Genomic DNA, 27,547 nt, shown 5'->3' with positions numbered 1-27,547 from the left:
TCCAACAGCACCTATGGGGGACATCGTCACAGGACTGCAGGCTCAAAATAGTCTAATTTCTTCTACTTATTGCTTTTTGTGTGTCTTATTACAATTTTAATATTGTATTCCTGAAGATGTCTCTGTGATGGATGAAATATTGGAACAATTAAAACTGTTGTTTAATTATTTCTCTGCTCTCTATTTACTCCATTAAATTGAATTGAGAGACTAGCTGTCATACCTATTTGTTTATTCAGTCACACTACCTGCACTCATGACCATCAAAGGCAGTCCATTCCATTCATGCACCACTCTATGAAGGAGAAATCTATCTCTCTTTGTTGACTGCACTCATTCTGAATTTCCATTGATATCTTCCTTTCTGCCTTCCATAAAATAAAAACGTCCATCTACTAGTATAGTGCACTATCCTTTCAGACATTCCTAGGTCTCTATCATGCCTCTTTCTCCTGTTTGCTGGTATCTGCAGTCTGCAAATTTACAGTCTTTCCTCATAAACTACATCACAGAGTCAGGGTATCTTCTTTAACACACTCTTTGCATTCTCTCCACTGTATCTACATCACCTCAGAAACTAGGAGAGGGAGATCTGTGCACAATAATTCAGGTGAGGTCTTATGAATGCTTTGTAAAGAGATATTACTTTCTTATACTTATGTGTCAGTGTTTTTCCAGCATTGCAATTATTGTGTAAGTTATATTTGCAATCCTTTATATATGATTCCTAAATTTCAATTTCCTATCTGCCATGACTTCAAGATCCCTAGCCTAATCAGTTTTTTTCAAGTATAACTGCACTAATATGCTATGCCACTGAATATCTCATTACACCAAAGTGCATAACTTTACATTTACTAACATTGAATTGACAACCATTTTTGCAAATCCACAATTACAACCTATTCAAATCACTCTGCAAGTGCTGCATGCGATTTGCATTCCTGATTACTCTCCCTACTTTTGTATTGGCAAAAACTGTTTCCTGTCAAATCATATCCATTGTTATTAATGCAAAAAATGAATAACAATGGGCCAAAAATTGGTCTGTGGGGTATACCATAGCTCACCTTAAATCTTGCAGATAATACCCCCCCCCCCCCGCATCAACTGTTTTTTTTTAGATGCCACCCTCTTATCGAAGCTAAGAATTTATGATCTAGTCACATATCCTGCAACTTATGCAACAGCTTTCCATGCTGTATTATCTTATCAGAATCATTAGAAAAGTCCAAAATTATCATTGTGTATCCATTCTTCTTGTCTAACTCAACCCTAGTTATAAAATGTGATCAGCTTATTCAAACGTGATTTTCCCTTTGTAAACTTTTGTAGTTCATTGCCAAATATAGATTACATCATGAAAAAATTATGGAGAACAACTACCATCGTGTTAGAGCAAAACTTGAGTTTAATATAAACCAAAATGAACACTCGACGTTTTGACCTTCATATCAAGGTCATTTGGAGCATACACATATATACAAAGAAACAAACTGCACTACAATCTACATAGTTTGCTAAAGTTACTAACTATCCATTACAACAATTATTGGCCTGACCTCTGGTGGGATTTTTTTTTTTTTTTGAGATTAGGGTGGTTAATCAGAATTTCATAGGCTTCTTTAAATTTTCTTTCATACTAGGTTTTTGTATGATGTGTAAAGAGCAGGTACTTTTCCAATCAATTTGGTGTAGGGTGTTGAGAGCGTGATCTGAGAGGCCTGCTTCACCAAAATTGTTATATTTAATGTGTCTTTTGTGTTCTTTTTTACGTATAGGGATTGTACGTCCAGTTTCACCAATATAAGATAAGTTACAGGCGCAGTAGATGCAATAAACTCCGGATGTGCCAATGGGAGGAGAGGATCCTTAGAGGAGTTGAATATGTTTTTTAAATTTAAAGGTGGTTTAAAAGTGGCATTAAGATTATAATGGTGTAGGATTCTATTGATTTTTTCTGATAACCCTTTAATGCATGGGATGGCTATAGTTTTTACTGTAACCTGTATTCTTTTTTGAAGTTTTATGAAGAACTTTATTAATAGTATTTTTGTTATAGTCATTATTTATAAATGTGTTGCTAATAATCTTTAATTCTTGTTTAAGAGCTTGTTGATTAGAGCAAATTGTTATAGCTCTGTTTTTAAGGGTGTAAATGACTTCAGATTTTTGCGACAGGTGGTGATATGAGTTACAATGTATATATTGGTCAGTATATGACAGTTTGCGGTAAACCATGAAGGATAGACTGCCTGAGGGAAGACGTGACCAGTGTATCCAGGAACGGGAGCAAGTTCTGATTTTCAATTTCAATAGTAAATTGTATGCGTTCATGTTGTTTGTTCAGGTGGCTAAGGAATGTGCTTAAAGTTTGTCGACCATGTGGCCAGATAACAAAAACATTGTCACCATGTCTAAGCCACACTGTAGGTTTTAGAGTAAACGAATCAAGAGCACTTTACTCAAAAGCTTCCATATAAAAGTTAGCAATTGGGGGGGGGGGATAGTGGTGAGCCTATGGCATACGTAAACATGCTCTCCAGCCCAATTTAATTTTGTAACCTAATAGATAATAATAGGATCTAGCTTTGATGTAGTAAAGTTTTTTTTTTTTTTTTCCGCCAGAGGTCAGCCCAATAATTGTTATAATGGTTGGTCAGTAACTTTAGCTAACCACGTAGATTGTAGTGCAGCTTGTTTCTTTGTATATATGTGTATGCTCCAGATGATGACCTTGATATGAAGATTGAAACGTTGAGTGTTCATTTTGGTTTATATTAAACTAAAGTTTTGCTCTAACACTGTAGTTGTCTCCATAATTTTTTCATGATGTATTCTGATCACCATGTAAGCATGAAAAAAAGGATCCAAATATAGATTCTCTGTCACCCTATTTCTGTATGTGAGCTCTTACCAACATTTCCAAAATATTTATCTCCACTCCAGAGATGCTGATCACTTGATAGTTAGATTAGACACATCGTTCTTTGCACCACTCTTCTGCAGTGGGTAACTCTAACTTGCTCCATCATAGCCTCAGTTGCAGCATAAAATTTCAAATCAACAATAACTAAACAGGATTGGTGACTGAAAGCCATAGGGATAGATCTCTTAGTATTTTTTATTCCTATTGAGATATCAAGAATTGTTAATATTTCACATTTCAGAAGCCAGTAAATTTTATTGTATTCATAAAAAGTAGTTATTTTATGACCATTCTTCTTGCACCTGTACATTGTATATTAATAGTTTTATTCTGTTTGATAACCAGAAATTCATATCTAATAAATGATTTATGTAATGCCATATAGACTGAATATTGAGCATTATTTTTCATATAGTCTGAACCTGATGGCTTTTCCACATTCCACCTTTATGTATGTGCTGCATTTTTGACACACTGGGATAGAGAACTACTACGAGAAAAAGATTTTCAGGTAATTTATTTTTCAAAAATTTAGTAAAAATGTTAGAGAATTTTTTGAAAATGTGATATTAATTAGTTATGACTTCTCTGTTATATTACCCATCTCATGTTATGTTGTACTTTAGCATTCTTCTATATGTTTTTGAAGAGCGATAACCCAGCATTAAAGGAAAGGGGGTAATTTAATTTAGTCTTAATTCACAGGAACACTTGTATTATGAGAAAATGCATTTTTAGGAAAATCAGTCAATTTAAGGTTTGAAGGTTGGATAAATAATGGATTTCTGTATGTAGCAATAAACTTTCTCATATCTATATTTTGTTTTTTCTATACCAAAATTGCTTTTAAAAATTCATTTAGATTCATGTGTAGAATTTATGGGGACAAACATACATGTTAGAGGAATTACTTTACTTACAGTTAGAGAATAACACTTGACATTTTAGCCCCTATATCAAGGTCATCATCAGAAACATATATATGAACATGACACAAGCTGCATAACACTACATATGAAGAACGATAGCCATAAATATGCTAAACTATAACTGCTTTGTTGACTGGTTATACTAGCCTGACCTCTGATTAGAAAATAATTTTCAATGTTTCCTCTTCTAAATCAAGGTCATCATCAGGAAACATGAACACAACAAGCTGCATAACACTACACGTAAGTACACTAAAGTATAACTGCTTTCTTAACTGTTTATACTAGCCTGCCCTCTGGCAAGAAAAAATAAATAAAATAAGAAGATCATGTATAGCTCAGCAGAAATGCAGTGTGTATCCACAGTGCTAGGCTGCCCAAAGAATGAGTGGTTTAAGTTCGATTCTAGTCACCAACTAGAGGAACTTTTTCTAACTTTCTTCAACAGGTTCTTGGGTTACTCAAACTCTGACATGGGCAAGTGGCTTTTTTCCTACCAGAAACTTGGGTTTTTCATCTTGTAAACACGAGAGACATTATAGTGAGGATTAGAGACTACATGCCAGCTGCCTCCCCCTTCACCAGATGCCATGTATAATTAGCGAGTCTTGGGCTAGCTATCTCTGATTGGCTACCAGTGTAGATTGAACTGCCCTCCTCAGTTTCCAATTAGATAGGACTAAAATGGCCTTGCTTACTCCTTATAGAGGAACTGGGGGGGGGTATATGCCCCCTAGTTCCTCTATAAGGAGGAACGTGTTCCGGACTGGTAGGCCGGTTCTCCTTGAATTCTGATGACTTGAATTTTGAAGACTCGATGTAGAGTAGCCCCTGAGTGTTGAGTCTTCAAAAGGGAGGGCTCTGCCCCTCTGGTGCCTACGGTGCCCAATTCCCTGAGTTCCGGATATTATATTTATAATTTACAATTATAAATATAATATCCAAAACATCTTTTGTGTTTAATCTTTTACTACATAGTACTTGTCGGCAGTGGTACGTTAAAAAATCTGGGTATTTGTCATCGTTTTTACATTATGAAATGAAGTCTGATTTATTACCTATCATTGCAGGAGCACCATCAGTAGTAATAGACACAAGTTTAAAAAGTGGAAGTTCGTGTTGTTTCACAAATTCATCAAATGCTGAAAAAATGTCTTCTCCCCTAGTCCTTCCCAGTAATGGTATAATTTTCAAAAGTTCTTCTTTACTTGAATAATCTTGAAATACCATGCGAATAAATACCATTAACTGAGCAATATCAATGAAGTCGTTTGATTCATCAAATTGTAATGAAAACGCAACACACAGGTGAATGTCTGACTTTAACCTGGCCTGGATACTTTTCTCTGGCAATTGGAACTCTTCCTTTCGGCAATTTGAAACCTTGTCTGCAGCCTAGAAGTAGTTTCTCTCTCTCTCTCTCTAGCGATCTCTCGAACTGAGACGCTCCTTCCTGGAAGCAGGAAACTCCTCTCTCAAGCAATGTGGATCTGGGCAGTCTCTCTGACGGCGACTCTGGAACAGGCGGCCTCCTCTCTGACAGCACTGGAACCGGGACCCCTTCTGCTTGCTTCAGTCCCTTTTTATTAGGACTCCTCTGAGACCTTGCATGAAGTTTGGCAACCCCCCAAAGAATCGGTATGAGTCTTTCATCTTAAGTTTCAAGTTCGGCACACCTTTTGTTCTCCTCCGCTTTCTTTTGATTGTAAGTTGCTGGCCATCGGAAAGTTGTTTGAGCTCTTTCTGACTGACTTCAGAGATGTTTACACTTAGAGCCTGCAAGCCTTTCTCATACATACAAGTTTCAATAACAGTCTTTCTAATGCAGCCATGTACAGTTTCGGCGACAAAAACATTGCCTTTGTTTTTAACATTCTAACATATTCTTATTAAAGCAGTATATACAGTTAGCTTCAAAAAAAGTTATTTACAAAAACATCTAATACAAACTATACCGAGACAGACAAAGTTTATTTTTTTACAATATTTACATAGGACTTAACCTAAGTAAGAAATCGATGTAATGTGCTTTGGAATATTTAATATTTAAGCTACAATCGAGTTTTTACACTTTGCTTATAATCGTATTCACTCGGCTCGCTGTTTGACTTCCACTGATCCAAATTAATTCATTTACCAGGACTTACAAGAAAATTACTAATTTGACAATTTTAATGAAAAATAAACAATAGCAATACACTTAAAGCGAATTAAAAATAATACAAAATAATGATAAATAAAATATTATGTTTTTAGTTTTAATTAAATTTGTAAGTAAGGAGGAATACACAAGAGATTGACTAAAAATCGCTCTGCGATCGACGGGTTGAACACCTCTGCCCTAGATGGACAAAATAAGAAAGGGAATTTTTGGATGAGCTAAGTATACTTTTTAATTTTGCAGGTTTGAAAGTTGCCTTAATATTGTATTTATATAGTGTTCTGTTTTTTCTGTTATTCCCCTAATGTATGGTATGTCTATGGCATTTTTGCAATCTTTTTTATTTTTTTTTCTCCACTTTCAGGCATTATTGTGGAAGGTCTTGTGAATTGTGTTTTTGTTGTAGCCATTCTTCATATAAGTTCGCCTAATAATTTCATATTAATTTTTCAGTGCCTACTCATCAAAGCTAATTGTTAGTGCTCTATGTTTGAGGGCGCTGATGACCCCTAGTTTTTTTTTTTTTTTTTTTGATAATTGTAGGAATCTTTTTGTGTGTAGGCTTGTTTTTTCTGCTTTGGTTAGATTGTAACTTAGTTGTTCATTATAATTTAGTATATTGGATGTTTCAATTTGTATTTTATTAGCTTTATTTAGGATGGAGAGGAATTTTAGACCTCTTTTAATATGGTAGATGAACTCTAATTTACTCACTGACTTTGGTGTGATAGTGTACTTTAAGCCTATTTTGCAGAAGTGAGAGTTCATTAAAGTTGTGGCTGTATGTGTTGATAACTTGACCATTGCCTGCTGGTGGTTAGTTTCTCACTTTGCTTTTTTGTGATTGACTACTACTATGTGCATGCCATCTGGATTTCTATTGCTCAGGATCAATTAGCTAGTGGGCTTGCTTGCAAGAACCAGTGGTGTTACAGTATGTCTCCTTCGCCATGGCCCAAGAACAGGGCCTAAGGTTTGTTGTTGTGCTACTATAGCAGCCATGGCATTCCAATCCCAAGCAGTCATTGCTTACCAGAGAGTGGGTACCTGTGTGTGTGTGTGTGTGTGTGTGGCTCCATGTTGGGTGGGGAGTTCTGACACTGAATTGGACCCCCCCCTTCCTGAGAATGAATAATTTTTAATCCTCTTGTTTATCAGGGCCTTCAGCAAGCTCCAACTAGTTCAGAAACTATAGAATCATCAACAGAAAATGAAAGAAACTGCAATAAATAAGCCACCGTTCTTAATCATACATTGAACAGGAGAACATCCAATTGGAAAAATGTTGCCATTCTTCATCTAGAAGGGTTTGCAAGGCAGCAACAATGGCACAATTGGAAAAATTACTTCATGCAACATCTCTTGGAGGAATATCAATTATGATGCCCCCCCCTCCCTCCCCCCCCACACACACAAACAAAAATTTTTCTAGAGGTGTGATATCAGTGTGGGACCTCCTTGATGTTCCTAATAAAGAAATCTGCTCTGAGTGGAAGGATCAAGGAATGATAGCCATAAGAAGAATCCATACATAAGAATGGACATCTGGTTTCCACCAGGAACATCATGTTTACCTTCAACATACTTAATCACCAACATCTGTTAAAGCAGGTTATCTCAACTGTCCAGTATGGCTCTATATTCCAATCTCATTGCACTGTTTTAAATGTCAGAAATATGGTCATTCTCAGACTGCTTGTCATGGCTCTGTGTCCAGTCTGACAGTAAATCATGTGTGAAGACTGAAATACTGTAAGAGCAAAATGTTGTGTGAGATCACACAGCATACCCCCAAGCATGCCAAAGGTGAAAGATAAAAAGAAGATCCAAAAATTAAAGACAGTGCAATATCAGAAGGCAAAGAGGCAGTATACCACAAAAGTAGCTGTTATCTTTGCTAAAACCCTCTTATGTCATTAAGGCAACTAACTGTAAAGAAAATGTCAATAGGGATATTGACACGTGTCAATCTCGCCTTCTCACAATTACAATCTTCTTGAATGATATGACTTACCTGCTATCTTATTAGAGCAAATCATAGAGAAAAATCAATGTTGATTCTCTCCAGAAAAAAAAGTCCCAAAATGATCCCATTACAAAAACATGCACCACAGAGGTTCAAAGACATGCCACCAGATGCTTTAATAGATAGCCTTGTCAGCAGGTATATTATGGCTACCTTTGCTCCCCAACAAGAAGATAAAATGGCTAATATATCTAATGTCCTAAAGGGAGTCAAATTTTATTATGTGTTGGATATTTTTCTTGAAGAAGAAGAAATGATGTACACTGGCTGTCCACAATTCTCCAAAAAGAAAAAAATCCAAGACTAATGAAAACAAAACCTCTCAGTATAGAAAGCCAGATGATACTGCCAATTTGATGGAATTTTTCATTTTATGGAGAATGGGGAAAGGACAACAGGGCATCATTGGATGCTGAGAATGAATGCTGCTAAGAAGGGGGAGGGTACATCTAGATTTTTCTCTTATAGAAGTGTGTGTGTGCAAGCAGTGAGAATGAATTTAAGAACACGTATAATAGCTAGTGCATCTAGTATGTGACCTCCCTTGATCAGTCCCTGGCTCCCTGGAGGTCTCTCTTAATAATAATAATAATAGAATTGGATATGTGAAACTGAACTCTTTGATTATCTGCATAAAGCAAAGAGCTCAGTTTCACATATCCAATTTCACATATGCAGATGATGTTGTACTTCTAAATACATCCAGTGCAAGTCTCCAGTAGTCTCTAACTAAATTGAATAACAGATGTAACAAATTTGTCATGAAAATCAGAAATATAAAGACCAAAAGTATGAAAATAGATAGGAGCATAGAAAATTTCAGCTGCATTCTCAATGGGGAACCTATAGAACAAGTAAAATATTTTAGCTATTTAGGCACAGTTTTTAGTGAAGATGGCAAATTAAATTTGGAAATAAACAACAGAATAAGCAAAGCTGGTATGGTGGGTAGCCAGCTGAATAAATTTATATGAAATAAGAGAGAGAAAGAAATTAGCCAAATCTAGTAGTATACAAGACAAGCAGTGTTCAAATTAGTTTTAAGTTATGGATTTGAGAGTTGTGTTAGAATAAAGCACTTGATCAAAGACTAGCGACTATAGATATGAGAGTTCTGAGAAAAATTAGGAGAGTGAACAGATGGCATCAGTGGCAGAATCATATTAAAATGAAGATATTAGAAACTTCACATTGTTAGCATTCAAGAATGTTTAAGCAGAGGTAATCTAAGGTGGTATGGCCACTTTTAAATAGAATAGGTGAGGAAAGGTTAGCAAAACAGGTGTTTGATGTGAAGACTGAATCAGTCTATGTTGATAGATTCAGTGAGAAGTGCCTTAGAAGTATGAAATATTAGATATGACAATATTGGAGTGTTCACAAGTAATAAATTGATTTGGAGGAAAATTGTGGATGGGAGATTAATAATAATGTAAATTTAATCATGTAGTGCTATCATAGTATCCTGAACATACATGCCTTGAGAGCACATATCAGGAAATTGATTATGACAATGAAGACCTAGAAAATGATATATACAAAAGAAGACTCAGTGCTTATAAAATAGTAAGACATAGGAATGGAGATATTAAAAAAACCACAAACATATATTGTGAAGTAAATTTAAAAGAATTCTTAGATTACTTTACAGATCTTTGGAAAGATAATGCTAGCATAAAAAAAATGCAACAAAAACTTATAAAATGATTTAAATTATATAACAGTAAAACAATTAAAGGATAACCTAAATAAAAGAAATGGTAAATCAGCAGGTGAAGATTAGATAAACTGAACTGGGAAAAAAATTCATCAGAAATGATTAACATTTTTAAATAAAATATATACAAGTGGACAAACACATATATAATGGAATATAAGTAGAGTAATACCTCAATTTACAAAGGAAAATAAAAGAAAAACCTAATTACAGATGTATTATTTTACTGATTGCATGCTATAAAATATATAATAGAATCATTGATGAAAAATTGAAAATATATTATTAGAATGTCAAAATGGATTTAGAAAAGTATACAATGGATGTGTAAAGGGTATTGTATTTTCAGGGAGGATAGAAGGAACAGGACATGAGGTAGGATATTGCTAATGATAGCTGTAGAATTACAACCAACAAAATTGATTTTGTTGGTTGTAATGGGGGGGGGGGCACAGGAAGATGTAAATGTCTTGTATCAGCACAATGAATAGGCCAAACAATTATTATGGTCGACTTTAACTGTGGTGACATTGATTGGAAGGAGGAAAGGGGGCATGGCATTACAAGATGGAAATGGGATTTATGTAGTTGCTAAGTGATAATTACATGAAACGTTATAGAGGGGACAAGGAGATCTGAATTTTTTTCTCTTACTTGCTATATGACAAAAAAAACTCTTTTGGGTTTCCTTTGGCCTGTTTGGCTAATTCTCTCTCAGAATTAATCTGATTTGGTCTCTTTTACCATACTAGTCACCTTTCTTGCTTGCACTTTGTACTGCTCATGAGTATGCTGATCACTTTTTTCTTTTTTTGCAACTCTTTATATCCCTACCCAGGTTTATCCTCCTGACCTTAGGTATGCAGTCTGATACTGCTACTCTCAAGCAATATCTGACCACTTGCCATGCACTACCAACATTCTTTCCTTGTAGCTTCTCAAGTCAAGGCACTGTTCCAATATGACTCCTTAGTCTCTGATAATAGCATCAGAAGATGTATCCATAACAAAGGTAGACACTCTGCCTCCAATTGGGGAGAGTGATCATGTGGTTTTGTTCTGGGAAGTTGCCAAATATAGCATCCTGAATGGTTTTGGTTCAGAACGAAAAAAAATCATTCAGGGCTTAACATAATAACAAAAAAAAAATGAATGAAAAGAAAGGCTTGCACTTGGCAAAACATACAGGAATTTTTACAATCTTATAAGATTAGTAATGTATCAAAGCAGCATTTCATTTGTTTATTTTAATGAGCAGGAAATATTGTATTTTATCACTGTATGGAATTTGCTTAAACAAGTATAAATCACTGGACAACTTGTAAGATTAGGTCCAAAAGTCTTGTACTTGCTGGCGTATGACCCGAGGCAGTGTAGTTCACAGAAAGCGAAGTGTATGGAGATTCTGAGAAATTATGCTGACGTAGCAGAGAGAGAAAGTTAAGAGAAATTCATGAGAACGAGAATATCAGAGCACCGCGTAGGAGTTCTTGAAGAAAAAAGAGGGCGTTGTGCGGAGAGAATAAAAGGAGTCCCACGAGGACAAACGAGGCTTTTTTCTTCGACTTCCTGGTCTTGGATCGTCTCACCGAGGTGTGCTCGGAGCTTCCTGGCCGTGCGAGCAGTGCGATAGGCAGAGATGAGTGGCGGGCAGGAAATTGAAGTAGTCTCCTAGTGATACGGCAGACGGAATTCCAGCACGGGTGAGCGAACGTTTTCCTCATAAGCGTTCGTGAGCTCGTAGAGGTCTCCCGAAGAAATCTCTGAAAAGTGAAGTAGCCATGTTGTGGATGAGAAAGCCTATCCAGTAACAGTACAACGCTGCATGTGGGATAAGGAAGGAACCACCACTCGGGCATAACAAAGGCAAGCTAGACCTGCAGACCTAATTAAGGTTTAGTGAAGGTAATGTAGACTATTGTTACCTAATTACAAGATCGTATTGAAGGAAGGAAATTAATATGTAATGTAATTTATGTCAGGACAATGCAAAATAGAGAACTTTAAGTGAATAGTGCAACTTAGTACGACCTGATATCCATTGTCAATTTGAACTGGATTGAATTGTTAGAAGGAGGTGAATCTAAATGTGTGCATATATAAGAATACAAGTTAGAATTTAATCGAATCTAAACTTACATAGTAATCCCAGAATATTGAGGAATATCTGTAAAAGAATTTTGTATGTTTAAATGCAGTGGTTAGCAATGTGCTTGAGTGTCACTTAAAGCATCCACTGAGCTGCTCTTAAAATTGAAGTAACTTTCTTAATTTAGTATTGATATGTATAAGTGATTTATCTAATGTGTATTTTGATATAGTTATAGGATGTATATAGAGTGGATAATAAACATGTATTTTTATCTCAAATCTGAGTCTTGCCTGATAATGAGTCAACTCATCACTCATTAAAGTTCGAACCTAACAAGCGGGAGGGAATTAAAACGCTAGAATATTGGCCACGACTGATAGTAGGAATTAATATATATGTGTAAGATTAATGGTAACATCTCCCTGAATAGTATTTCTTATCTATTATAGGATATAGGCTGGCGCAGCTATAAAATATAAATTTGTCTATGTCCAAAAAGGAGAAGAACCAGTCTAGGTAAAAACATATTACGACTGCAAAATATAGAGTGATAGAGAGAGAGAGAGAAGGTATATAAGGAACATACAATTAAAGAAGAAAAAGAGATATAACACAAATACATTGAGTTCACTGTCACGAAGGGGTTTATGTTCAATTATAAGGCTGATAATAATGAGAGACTCCAGAGTCATATTGGAACAGTGCCTTGGCTTGAGAAACTACAAGGAAAGAATGTCGGTAGTGGTATCAGACTGCTAAATCAGCATACTCATAAGCAGTACAAATTGCAAGCAAGAAAGGTGACTAATATGGTAAGAGAGGCCAAATCAGATTAATTATGAGAATTAGCAGAACAGGCCAAAGGTAACCCGAAAGAGTTTTTTTTATTATATAGCAAGTAAGAGGAATAATGACTGTGGTAGAATGACTTTAAACGATGCTCATGACAGGAAAGTGACTGAACCAAAAGAAATAGTTGATTTGCTGAGTGATAATTTTGCAAAGATGTATCATCCAGGTGGTGATTTTACAGTTGCTGATGTTAGAGATGCATATCGACATTTAGGTAGATGAACAGGAGATGCTTAGCATATTAAAAAATATGAATGTGAACACAGCAGTGGGACTGGATGGCATATCATCCCGTGTACTATGTAATGCCTCTGACAAAGTTGTTCAAATTTAAGTTTCAGCTCTGGCAGGGCTGCGAGGGAGTGGAAAGAGAGTACCATCGCATAAAGGTGGCTCAAAGACAGAGGTAGACTATAACTACAGACCAATTAGTATATCGGGAGTAGTAAAAGTATTGGAAAAGTTGGTGATAGGTAAAAACAACAGTTGGTGGATAAGGATGCTATACTCTATAGCAGGCAGCATGCTTTGTAAAGGGTAGATCCTGTCCTCGTAATTTATTCACATTTTATAATAAAGTGACAGCAGAATTGGATGAAGGTAATGGCTACGCCATGATACTACTCGACTTTTCAAAGGCATTTGACAGAATTCCACATGGAAAACTATTACAAAAACTGGCACAAATGGGAATGAATGTGAGGCTAGTAGTATTGGATGGGACATGACTGATGGACAGACACTAGAAGTAGTATATGATAGAATGGAGTCTATGAGAATGATGGCAACTAATGGAGTACCTCAGGGTTTAGTACTAGGGCCACTACTCTTTAATTTGTATATCAATGACATTTAAGAGGAGATATTCAGTTGTTTGCTGATGATGCAGAACTGGGGAGAGCAATAGTTGATAAAGGTGATGGAGATATCCTGCAGGATGATTTAAATAAATTGGCATTGTGGGCAAAGGATAATGATTGTCAATTTAATGTTGAAAAATGTAAGGTTATGCTACTCAAGTTGAAAAGATTGCATATGGTGTATCATATTGATGGTATTGGTTTGCAGGAAATTGATAGGGATAAAGAGTTAAAATTCAGAGCGCATATTGTAGAAGTTTGTAAAATAGCTCAAAGGATTACTTTGATGTTGAAAAACATGCTAACAAGTGAAGATAAGGAAGTTATTATTCGTCTTTATAAAGCTATGATTTGGCCACAACTTGACTACTGCGATCGGGGACCAGGAGGTGATTGAAAAGATTTGTGGTTTACAAAGTTTAGTTGATAGGCAGAAAAGAGGGGACTTTTAAGATATTAAAAGAATTTTATAAAATTCATGCAAGTAAATTTTTCAATATATGACAAATAGTCAGAGAACTACAGGCCATCTGTGGAAGTTGTGTAAGAGTTAGGTTAGTAGGGATGTGCAGACCAGATTTTTTGCGTGAAGCGTGGTGAGTGAGTGGAATTGATTGCCAGAATTAGTTGAGTTTCCTCACAACCAATTGGTTGTGAGTGTCCTGCAATGAGTCTCCAGACTCCATGGAGACACTATAAAAAAAAAATAAAAAAAAATAGATATGAGAGTTCTGAGAAAGATTGGGCATGGCGGGGGGGGGGGTGAACAGATGGCATGAATGGCAGTATCATATTAAAAATGAGGATATTCAGAAAGAACTTGACATTGTTACCATTTAGAAATGTGTTAACAGAGCTAATTTTAGATATGGTCATTTAAACAGAATGGGAGAGTAAAGATTAGCAAAACAAGATCTAGGTGGATGAATACAGTAAAAATATGATTTATTAGATAGAAATATAAGATGTGATAACGTTGGAGTCTTGACAGATAACAGATTAATTTGGAGAAAAATTGTTAATCAGAAGTTAGTAATGATATAATTTTTTCATGTAGTGCTATCATAATATCATTTACATCTCCTTTGGGTACATATTAGGAATTTGATGATGATAAACCAGTTAGTTTGTAAGAGAAGACTGGGTAGATATCAAAAGAGGCTCATCATCATCCATTGTCGATCCACTGCTGGATGAAGGCCTTTCCAAGATTACTCCAAGACTGTCTGTCCATGGCTCTCCTTTCCCATGTCACTCCTGCAAATCTGATGATATCATCAATCCACCGTGATTTAGGTTGGTATTGTGGTAATTTTTCCTCTCATGGAATCCAATCCAGTACTACTTTTGTCCTTTGTTGATCTTGTCTTCGAGCAATATGCCCAGCCCATTCCCACTTCAGATGTTTCACTCTTTCTACGATGTCAGACACTTTGGTTTGATTTCTTATCCGAGTATTCCTATTGTGATCCAGTTTTGTGATACCAAGCATACCTCTTTCCACACTAAATTGTGCTGTTAATTTTTGAATTTCCTTTACATTTAGTGTCCATGTTTCACAGCCATATGTAAATACAGGAAGAATACATTGGTTTAAAAGTTTTCTTTTCAGGCATAATGGTTGTTGGCTTTTTAATATTGAATGTAATCTTGCAAATGTTTTCCACCCAAGCAACGTACGTCTTTTAATTTCATCCATGATATTTTGTTCCATTGATATCTGTTGTCCTAAGTATATGTAATGATCTACTTGTTTAATTTCCTCATTATTGATTTTTATTATTTCTGGTTGAACATAACTTGGGTCTTCTTTAGGTTTATCTTTAGTCCAGTTGTTTTGCTAGCAATTTGGAGTTCTTGATACGAGTCTGTAATTCATGAGCAGTTGAAGTAAAGATAACTATGTCATCTGCAAAGTGTAAATGGCTTAAATATCTTCCATTTGTCTTCAGACTTTTCCTTTCCCAATCAAAAAGTTTGAATATTTCTTCTAGGCACGCTGTGAATAATTTCACAGATATTGTGTCACCCTGTCTTATACCTCTCTGTATTTCCACAGTGGAGATTTTTCTATTGAAATGAATTGCTGTTGTGGCATTGGTGTATGCTGATTTGATGGTCCTGATGTATGGCTCCTCCATTTGATGGTTTCATAATGCTTTAAGTATTGCACAAGTTTTTACTGAATCAAAGGCTCTCATAATCAAAAAGACATAATGGTAACTGATATTCATTGCACTGTTCAGTAATCTGCTGTACAACTTGAATATGGTTCATTGTACTAAAGCCACTTTGTAAGCCTGCCTGTTCTTTTGGTTGTTCTAGGTCCAGAGTCGTACAAAGCCTATGAGCTAAGACTTTTGTAAACTACTAATAGTAGACCGATAGGTCAGTAGTTTACCAAGTCTACCTCACCTTTTTTATGTAGCAAATTAGCGTAGCCTTCTTCCATTTTCTTGGTATATAATTTTTCTTCAGGCATAAAGTAAATAGTTTTGCTAAGAGTTTGTAGATCATTTCCCCACCTGCTTTTAGAAGTTCAGCTATAACTCCATCCTCACCTGCAGCTTTTCCATTTTGCAAGCTTTGGATGCTCCACATAACTTCTTCCGGTAGAATCTGTAGTACTTCAGGTATTTCGTAGTTGTCTTCTTCATTTAATTCATCATCCTAATATAGTACTGAGTAAAATTCTTCAGTTCTTTTTTCAATAGCATATCTCTGGTTATGGTCCCAACTTTTAGTTTGACTGCAACCATCTGTTTATTGCTGTTTGACTTTTTTGAGACTGCGGTTGTTTTCAATTGTTTGTTGTATGAATTTATAATTGAATTTTCTTAATTCTTCTGTGATACGTTTCCTGATCACTTTGCACAATTCAGTGTATTCAATTTTATTCTGTAGGTTATTTGATTGTTTCATTTCTCTTCGATTTTTCATCAGTTATTTCGTTTCTTTCAGAAATTTTGTCTTTTTTCTGTTCTGTGGTACCAGCTATTTCAAGTGAGCACTATAAAAGGTTTTAGGTAATAATATCATTACTTTCTGATTGATCAGCATTGTCATCTATAATAAGATTTTTAAATCTATTGTTTAGTTCATGTTGGAATATATCCTTTTTAATGTTGAGTTTGTGTACATCTATGTTTTGCTTTGATCTGAAAAGAAAGAAGAAACAATTTTCTTCTTTCTTTTTGGTAGTTTATTTGAATCTTACCACGTACCATACGATGGTCACTTCCAATGTTGAAAGTGTTTTTCTTATTGCTGAGGATAAAGTCAATTTCACTAGTTTTGCCATTTTCCTATGTGTTTTTTCCTTGAAAAAAGAATTCATGATATACAAGTTTTCTTTTATTGCAAATTCTATTAATTTTGCTCTCCTATCATCTCACCTGCCATATCCAAAATTTCCCATTGAGCTTTCATCTGATTGTTGTATACCAATTCTAGCATTGAAGTCTCCCAATTATAATTCTGAAATGATGTTTTCCTTTAATGTAAAGTTGGGATATATCATGATAGAAGGCTTCAATTGATTCCTCAGTATGACATTGTTGGTGTTGGTGCATAGACTTGGATGATCTTAAGAGTGTATCTTTTTGAGATTTGAACAACAATACTTGCTATTCGATCTGATATACTATCAAATTCTATTATACTGTACTTCAATTTTTTGTTGATCATGAATCCAACTCCACTGATTCTTTCCTTATCTTCACCTCTGTAATATAGGATGTCTCCATTTTTTAATTGAAGATTTTCTTCACCATTATGTCTAACTTCACACAGTCCGAGAATGTCCCATTTTAGTTGCATTAGCTCTTCAGTTAGTTTAGTTAGCCGTGCTTCACTGCTCAGAGTCCTACAGTTTAAAAGTTCCAAGGTCTAGTTTCCAATGGCAGCATGATCTTGTCACCTGGGGATTCTTAACACCCTCTGCCTTCATGTTTAACTGTCTGCTGCCATAGGCAGTAACAATCCAGCTTCCCAGGAATAAGGGCAATTTTATTTCTGTTTGATTCATCTTGGAAGATTAGGCCATAAATTCACCACGCTGGTCCACTGCGGGTTGGTAAATGGCAATATTTTCACATGGGATCACCAGTCCCAAAACCACTTGGCCACAGCTCTTTATTTAATATACTCAGAGCTGCCTTGATATTCAATGGATGGTAGTCATGGTTTTCCCCCATTTGCCACCTAGGGGACTTGCTCGGTAGCCATTGGGAGGCCCCGAGGCTATTAGATTAAAAATCCTTGAAAGTTTATTTTTCACTTGGTTAGAAGATATTTTCAGGCACAAACTTTGTTTGCTCACACTTGGATAAAGGATTAACTAAATTTATTAAAAATGCTACTGGAACAGATCATAAGGTCTATATTTACATTTAGCATTCTAATGATGAATAACATATAAAATGCCTTCATTTTTCTTATATTTGATTGAAGTCTGTTTGAATTCTGAGTACATATACTTTGAAATTATATTTTGTCTGAATAGTTTTGTATTTTTATGAATTAGGAATTGATATTGTTTTTCAGTTTTTATTTTTTTAAATTGAAAATACTGATTTCTAAAGTACAATGTCATGTATTCTGAAATGAAAATCAGTTTTTCTGGTTGTTTAAAATTGAGAAATGCAATTGAGTGTCATTTTAGCATACTTTCCCATAGCATTTTATTGCTAAAATTACACTCAATTGCATTTCTCAATTTTCAAACAGCCAGAAAAACAACCGAGAATGTATTTACATTCTCATTTGTATTATCTTGAGTGCTTTGACCTCCTTAGCATCTCAGTTATTTAATAGTCCATTTATTTGTTATATAGTTTTAGTTACTTTTAGTTTATTATAGTTGCTCTGTATGTCATAAACATCTCCAAGAACTGCTTCTGTGCTATTATTGTTGTATCAGATAAACTGTTCTTGCTCTTGAATATTCTTGTGGTTTCTCAATCAGATTTTTACTAGCAGCTTTCTCTTTTGTATTTCAAAATAGAAATAAACTTACTTGTTTTGAGTGCACTGTTTATACCTGTTTGAACTATTTCCTTCTGCATTTGCTTTAGTCAGTTTCATTTTACTCATAAAACTGCTACAACTGTTACTAACGTGTGGATTCCCCTAACACCCCTGTCATCTAAGGCAATGCCTTTGCAGGGGAGGGGGGGGGTAATATTCTGTGTGTAGTAAACTTTATTAGTAGTATCAGCAATCCAGCATGCAGGTGGCAGAAGCTCTGAATATTACTTATTTATAAATAAGCAAAATTAGTGATTGTATTGCAATTGATGCAATTGTAAAAATAATCATAATTTACAATTTATGAATGTTTTGATGATTGTTTCTGTACATTGATATTTTATTAGTTTCTGTTTCATAACCATGTGTGTATAATCAGCACTTGCAATGCGTCTGATAAGAAATTGATATTTTTGTTTAAATAAAAAGTAAAGTATGTGAGATTTATTATACTTATCAGATATCTGGTAGTTGTAATAATTTTGATGTTCTTTATTTTAATTCACAACTGTTTATGTGTAGTGATATATGTCATTCATCATAAAGACATTCTCTTTGCCAACAGCAATAATGTATCAGCCATTACGAACTTCTTGTTTGCCACTTAGTTGAGCAAGTGTGCATGCTCATTGAGAAGGTAGATGGGTGATTGACAGAACACTCGGTACCAGGGTAATGAGAGAAGAAAACAAGGGAGGGAGAGAGAGAGAGAGAGAGACGGAAAATGGAAATTTGAGAATGCAGACCAGATAATTTTGTTTTTAAAGAAAGTTTTTGAGAACTTGACAATCGGAATAAATTAATAGAGGATTTTGAAGAGGAATCTTAGCAAGGTGAATCCTTTCAATGAAGAAAATGTGACTGTCAGCAAGTGAATAGTAGATAAAAGGGGATATTAAGTCGCTATTCTATTTCAAAATTCGTCACCAGTGACTTTTCATTTTGATATCAATTATTTTCTTGGAACAAGTGATGGAATTAGTGAAATCTGAAACCATAAAGTAACTTTAGTGAAAAGCTCTGATTGCATACATTGTTGTTTATAAAGAAGTAAAAAGAACCCCTCCCACCTTTGGTAAAGAATTAGTTATTTGTGTTACTTTTAATGAAGTTAAATATCCTTACCTAAAGTAAGGATGTTTATATTCAGTGTTAACAGTGAGGATGAATGGAACAATATATGCTAAAATAAGAAACACTGCATAGCTCCATGGAAGTTAAGAGGTTTAATATTTTGGGAAAAGGCCTGATAAAGAACTGACTCTAATGAATGAAAAACAATGTTTAACCTAGTATACTTCATAAGTACTACATGTTAAAACAAACCAATAATAGAATGAGTTGGTATGAGAATGAATTTATCCTATAAAGATAGAGGAGATCTCTAAGGTATAGTATTTATAGATATTAATTTAATTAGTTTTAGTTTCATTAAATATTATTATTGTCCTAAAACCCCATGGAGTCAAAGACTCGTCTAGGAGGTCCCTTTGTCATATACACAGCTCATCATACTGTGCCTTAAACCCATTCATTCTCTGCAGACATTACACTCTCAGGCAAGGTATTCCAATCATTCACAACTCTGCATGCAAAAATTGTGCTTCTCACTCCCTTGTTCACACCCTCCTTATACAGCTTTCAGGGATGACCTCTTGTTCTCTCTCCTGATCTTCCACCATCTTATGAAAAACCTCTTCAACATTGATCCTATAACAACTCCCTTACCAACTTGTATGTCTATCATATCACCCCTCTTTCTCCTATCCACTAGACTCTGTAAATTACATCTTCTCAACTGTTCCTCATATTCAACATTCCAGAGATCAGAAAAACCACCTTAGTCAGTCACCTCTGGACCCTTTCCAACATCTCATTGTCCTTTTGAAACCCAAGTGACCAAATCTGTGCATAGTAGCCAATGTGTGGCCTAATTCGAGCCTTATACAATGGAACAAGAATCTCCTGACTTTTACAAGTCAGTGTCCTCCACATCATTTTCCCAGAATTCATTGTATTGTCGTCACATTTTTGTAGTGTGTTCTCTAAATAGATCCTCCACCAAGCATAAATTATACATCCCATCTTTGTTTCCCAAAGTTTAAAACGTTACATTTTGCAACATTGAACATCCCCACTCTGTGCCCATTCAAGTCTTCTTGTATGGTCACAACATCTAGTCTACTTCTCATAGTTCATCCTAACTTTGCATCATCTGCACACAACTGAATATTCCCATCCAAATCTTCCCCATTAACATTAACATGCAGGTTAAACAGCAGTGACCCTAAAACAGACCCCCCGAGGTGCGCACACACTAGTGACTTTCCTCTTCTGGGGTATTGCTTACCCATACACAACTTGCTGATACTTATCAGATAGCCAATCTCCAATCCAATGCACTAGTCCAATATCCAGCCCTGCTCTAGTTTGCATATCAACTTATTATGCGGTAATCTATCAAAGCTTTTGCAAAACTAAGTATATTACTGTGTATCCATCTCCTTTGTCCAATGAAGCCATCACTTTATTGTAATAAGTAAGAAGATTACTAAAACATGACCTCCCTTTAAAAATCCATGCTGTCCATCAAAGATTATGCCACTGTTATAAACCCAGTTCTGGATCCTGGTTCTCACTAACCTCTCCAGCACTTTAACCACAACAACTAACACATAGATAGGCCTATAATTTGATGCTTGAGTTCTGTCACCTCTCTTATGAGTTGGCACAATCTTGCTTTCCTTCCACTCCTTTGGAACTTGACCCAGTGCAAGACTCATATTAAATATGTCAAGGCAGATGTCAATTCCCTGGCACATTCCTTTAAAATGCATGGTGATATATCATCAAGTCCCACAGCCTTTATTAACATCAAGTTTGCTCACTTACAGTCAGTTTTTCCTCCTTATCATCAGCTGCTCTCAAATCCTCCATGATGTCACATTTACACGAGTGAAAGACCTTTATGAACTGCTCATTAAATATCTCAACTGTATCTTTTGCAGCGGTTTTCGTTATCGAAAGAACTCCCTAGGATTCTTTTTGGATTCATTAGCTCACTTCTGCTCACTTTTGCTACCCTTACCGACCAAGTCGTCGTCCTTGCTTTTGTAATCCTCATGGAATTGATTATTATCACTCCTTGTATGCTGCCTCCATAATTCCTTTTACCTCTCTATTGCATGCTTAATTTATTCATTCATGCATTCCACATCTGCATTATTTAACCTTCTGACCCTTGGAATACATTTAGACATTGCTTCTACTAGATAATTCTTGAATATCACCCAAGCTGCACTGATCTTCTTTCCAGCCAACTCCTCATTCCATATTACACCTGCAAGCTGTCTCCTGAGCTTTCCTTAGAGGGTCTCACAATGCTGGAAACCACCCAGGTAATCACTTCATGGTCACTCTCACCAACTGGAGTGCGATTTGACACCCCATTTATGATAACATCCTCTGATGAGATAATCAAATCCAAGACCCTCAATTCTTGTGTGCCCTCTGTTACATACTGCCTGAAGTAGTGTCCCTCACTCAAGAAACTCATTTTCTTTACTTCCAGTTGCTATCTTATCATCCCAGTTTATATTGCCATAATTAAAATCACCCATAATGATCACCCTTTTCTTATTTGCTTGGCTGATTTGATTATACATTTCATGATCACTAACATCCACATTACTAGGTCTATAACAACATCCAACATACTACCTCAAAACTACTGGCACTATTTCCCTCTTGCATCTCTACCTTGTATGGACATAACTCTTTATCATCAAAGCACTCCCCCTTCCTTTTTACCCTTTCTATCTTTACAAAACACATCATACCCTTCCATCTCTATTCCTATCAGGATGTCATCCTCATTCAACTATGTCTCTTTTATTCCAACGATTCTTGGATGAACAGACTCAATTAATGTAACCATTTCATTTACCTTGTTTCTTACACTTCTAGCAGTTGTATATAAATATAATTTCCTGGATCTACAGCAAGTATCACTGATATAACTTATTAAATATGACTTCTCCATACTTAAATCAAACCATTTCTTTTTCTCCTTATTCATTTTATAACCTTCAAATCCGACTGTTTTTCCTTGATTCCAGGTCATCCCTCTTCCCTTTTTGTCTACATATGCATTCACATCCTCTTGGAGTATCATCCTTTCTCAGGCTGTGTTTGTTCCCCTGTCCACCCTGAGCCTCCTCTGTTTCCCTGCTTGTCTTGCACACTTGTTCTCTCATTCTCTATACTCATGCTACCCACTTCAGTCTCTCCTTTCTTACTTTCCCACTCTTTCACATCACTTCTTACTTGATCAGATTCATTCTCTGCACTCATTTCTCTACCTTCCAGTAGCAGTCTCTCCAAATGACTTGCACCAAAGCCATTCAAATATAGTCCATTGCTCTTATACGGTTCAATTTGTCCTTCAAACTCATTTCACACATTAACAAACTGCACTCATTTCTGCTAACATATCATTCACAATCTTCACTCTGCTTCATTTCATCACTATCATACCTGGACAACACACTGACTACCTTTCCTATCAGACTATCTTTTATTCTTCTCAACTTCCTGATATCCAATCTTGCATGTTCCTTGTTCCCAGTCAAGTCATTTATCCCTATTACCACTACCAACCCTTTGGCTTGCTTACTCCTTATATTCATTTTACCACCAGGAAAACAACCCTTGTGCATCTTCTTGTTTACCATACCTCTAATAATCGAATCCCCATACAATGGCACTTGCAAGTCTTTCGTTACCTCTTTCATAGTGATATCATTTGTTTTCATCATTTTCACTCTTCCATTCATATCTCAAATTCTCTTAATTCGAGATATGTATGGAATATATATTTTTTTATTTGGTCTCAAGTCATAAAAATAAAATAACTAAAAAAGTTAAGTCATTGCATCAATTAGATTGAACTCTTCTAAAATTTCTTAAACACTCGGTGTAAAAACAGCCTCTTTAAAGAGATAGGCAAATTGGCAGAGTCTCTTTAAAAATATAACACAATAGTGTATACTAAAAGATTTAGCTTTAAACTTCAAATTACATTAAAATTAATAAAACAATGATTCGTCAAATGATTAGTTAAATATCTGATATATGATTAGCATTATGGAAACATGTTGGCTTTGTATTTTATGCATATATTATTTAATAATAAATGAAATAAAAGACTAAATGAAAAGAATGAGTAGCTTTCAATTCTGAATAAGCACAGCCAGTCTTTTAGGTATCTATTAGGGGGTAGGGCATATTACATATATCATTTTTTTCAGACTACAATTGATATAGGCTCACTTGCTGATATGACATGAAATAAAAGGCTGAAAATTAATTTTCATAAACTATAGGCAGTCCCAAGGTTACAAACAAGATAAGTTCCTGAGAACATTTTTAAGTCAGATTTGTACCTAACTTGGATCCCTGATGAACAGTGCATATACAGTAATAATAAAGATAATAATACCCCTTTGCTAGCCGCTACTGTAAAGATGCTGTGCCAATGAACCGTTTACGCGATGCTTGTTTGTTTACATGCATGGAAGAAACTAGTTCCCAAATATTTAATTCAATTATCCTTATGGGGAGCCCATTCGTAAGTACGGAACGCTGTAAGTCTGGTCGTCCATAACCTGGGGAACCACCTGTACTAATTCATTTCATAATATTTCTAATGATGTATGTATAACAGTTGAAAATAGCATGTAACTACATTTTTTTTTTTTTTTATTACTGCTCTGTTTATATAAAATTTTCATATTATTAAAAAATTCTCTAAATGAACCATATAACAAAGTATAACAGTCATTCATGAGATGTAAGAACATTCATTTAATTTTATTTATTATAATGCTTGACCTTCATTAATAATTTTACTGTTATATTATATGCTTGTTATAATATAAAGAAATTAACTACTTTATTTCATTTCAGGGCTTGATGTTAATGCTTCAGAACTTACCTACTCTACATTGGGGTAATGAAGAAATCACCTTGCTTGTAGCAGAGGCTTATAGGTTAAAATTTACATTTGCTGATGCACCCAATCATTTACAGCCTAACCATAAATGTGAATGATATTGTACAGCCAGAAGTTAACAGACAATGGTCACGATGCCACATTGTAAATAATACTGACACTTCCATCGCTTTTTGTAAGATAAGAAGTTTGGATAGCCTCTGAGTGATGCAGTTTTTCCCTTGTAAAATTTGAGCAGCAGACTTCTTGTTACATAAGATTTATCAGATTCTAACTCAGGATGTGCATTTACACAGTGCTTGCCATTTTGTCTTTTCATATAAGGGTATCAAGAAAATCTGATTCCATTTGATGGGAATTTAATGCATCACGTGAGCTACACCAGAGTAACTTATTTTTGCCATGACCATCCTGTTCTGTCCTGTGGGATAGCATATCACTTTCTCTACAGCACATTTTTCTAGACCTGTTCTATTTCTGCATCACCACCACCTTGGAACTGTCTCTCCTGTCTTGACTGTGATACATGGACCGAACCCTTGTGCCAGCATCATTTTTCCAATATAGATGCTGTCCACTGTTACAGCCCATATATACTATAGTGTTTGCCTTCCTTGAGAGAGAGAGAGAAATGCCCTCATGTAAAATGGAATTTATTCTTGAGCTGCCTTGGCTTCACTTCAGAGCCCCCACAATCAAGATAAAAGTTACATATAGATTGTTACACGTGTGTGTATGTTTATACTTGATAAAATGACAAATTGGTGTTTACCTCTTGTAAATTCCAGGTTACTGTATTTATGCCTATTCTCTGTTACCAGTCAACAGGGTATATTGCATATAAAAGTAGCATCAGCAGTTGGTGAGAGATACAATTAAGTTTATAAAACTTATTTTATATTACATAATGTTTTTAATTAAATTATATATAGGTGAAATATCATGCCCATTGAAGAATCTAGGTGTGTTTTCAAGTTTAAATAGTAAATGTTATGTGGTATGAATATATATATTATTTATAATCATCTTCATATTAATTATCATGACAATTTGGTTTGCAAATAGGCATCTGTAAATTTATTTAATTACACAGAGGTGGAACTTTGTTTAGAATTAGGTAACTCTTTCCCTTTTCACATGTGTTTTATTAAGTATGTGTCTTCCATTATTGAGAGCTATTGTGGATTGTATTGTTTCAATGGGATTTTCCAGCTTTTCATTCAGTGTGGTTGAAGAAATATGTATATATGAGTGTTGTAGCTTGATTGCTCACCCTTAAAAACGGTGCCTTTCACAATGATTAATACAACTCTTCTTTTGCTAAGAGAAGCCAGAATTTTAATTGTCTAGATAAAGTAAGGTGGTGGGGAAATGGGAACAATTGTTATTTAGAATGTATAGAGTGCTGTATAACTTGTATATACTCATCTCTCATTATTGATGCATGGTTCGTGAAATATGCATTGCTTTAATCATTAAAGAGCCACTTATATTCCACTTGTTACAAAAGTCCTCTTTGAATGTATACAAATATTTTTCTCTATTGCATTTTACAGTTAACAAAAACAAATTTTATAAAATTTCATTATGTATAAATTGTGGTTACATCATACAGACTTAAAAGGAAAGCAGGTGTTTGAAATTGCATTCTTATGCGATGTATTAACTATGATTTTCTACAAAATAGACAAAAAAACTTTTTCTTTTAATTTGTTGATTTTACTGAATAGGAGTTTATAATGATCATATATACGATTTTCAGATTTTACTTTTTGAAGGGGAAATGAAATAGATAGACCTTTTAAACTGTAAATAAATAGGAACAGACTTTAAACTTTGTTTACAGATAATGAGTTTTAGATATAATTTTTAGTTTTTTCTTAATTTAGGAAGAATTTGGTAAGACAGATGAATATCTTATAAAAGTAATGTACAATTGCTCTTTTATTTCGATCTCCTACATGCACATCCATTGAAATGACATAATCTGAACTTTTCAGAATAACACCTGAAAATAATCTCAGAAAAGCAGTTTTAAATGAACAGGCAAAACTTTCCACTGTCTTATTAAGTCATCCTATTAGCTGTTTTAAATTTGTTACACATTCCTTGATTTTCTAAATCCTAGGCTAATTTTGGGACCAAGACAGGTCCAGATTAGAGGGATGTTGAATATAATACAGATTATACTAAGCAGAGATGTTTATTGCTAATCACATAAAAAAATATTGCCATTTTAGGATCTGGGGAATATTGGATAAGTGGTATTCTGGAGGTGTATACGATACACCTCTCTGGTGCAGGGAATAACACTTTCCTGCATTGCAAGATCTGTCTGTTTGTTATGCCATGAATTTCATTATTTAAAAATTCAATAACAACTCTTCATATGTGTAGGAGAACATTAATTGTATTATAGCATGAAATTAAAAAAGAAAGCATGACAATGACAAAACAATTTTCTTCATTTTTTTTAAGCCCTTGTAAATTACATTGATCATATGTCCAACCATTAAAATAAATTTTCAGCTTATTTTAATTTTTGTGAAATTAATACAAATTAACATATCAGAACCCAGAAAAGTTGCTTATGCTTTCTGTCCATTGCAGTCAGGACCAGTAAACATTATTCTCTATGCTCAAATGCTTTCTCATCATTATAAATCCTGTCTTATCTCAATTCACTAACCTGAGAAGAAGAAAGAAAAACTGCACATCTGTGAGAAATTTCCCTGAATATTGCAAATATTTTATTTCAACAGTAGTAGAATAAAATATCTTGTTTTATTTGAAAGAAAATTTATTTCATTCCTATTCAAGAATCTTATAATATCACTGGAATTATATTTTCAAGTAAGTATTAACTGCAAACTGATAATGGCATTCATTCTTATGAGTGTTTGAATTTCATCCTTGAGTTTATTTGTAGGTCTCTACACT

General features: G+C 34.8%; 1 protein-coding gene across 1 annotated transcript in view; it reads left to right on the top strand.

Moving 5' to 3' along the window:
* Positions 1-27,102, top strand: part of Tbc1d22 (TBC1 domain family member 22) — a 239,663-nt gene extending 212,561 nt beyond the window's left edge. Inside the window, exons 12-13 of the mRNA XM_090415889.1 lie at positions 3,345-3,440; positions 24,562-27,102. Of these exons, the coding sequence (XP_090272015.1) occupies positions 3,345-3,440; positions 24,562-24,705 (240 nt within the window). The 3' untranslated portion in view covers positions 24,706-27,102. The remainder of the gene's footprint in view (positions 1-3,344; positions 3,441-24,561) is intronic.
* Positions 27,103-27,547: the final 445 nt, after the last annotated feature.

Source organism: Typopeltis vanoorti, chromosome 3 (assembly GCF_054136105.1).
Source record: "Typopeltis vanoorti isolate ZY-2024b chromosome 3, IOZ_Tvanoo_1.0, whole genome shotgun sequence".
NCBI classification, from domain to species: domain Eukaryota; kingdom Metazoa; phylum Arthropoda; class Arachnida; order Uropygi; family Thelyphonidae; genus Typopeltis; species Typopeltis vanoorti.
The sequence above is the reverse complement of the archived record's forward strand: the minus strand, read 5'-3'. Positions and strand labels throughout refer to the sequence as shown.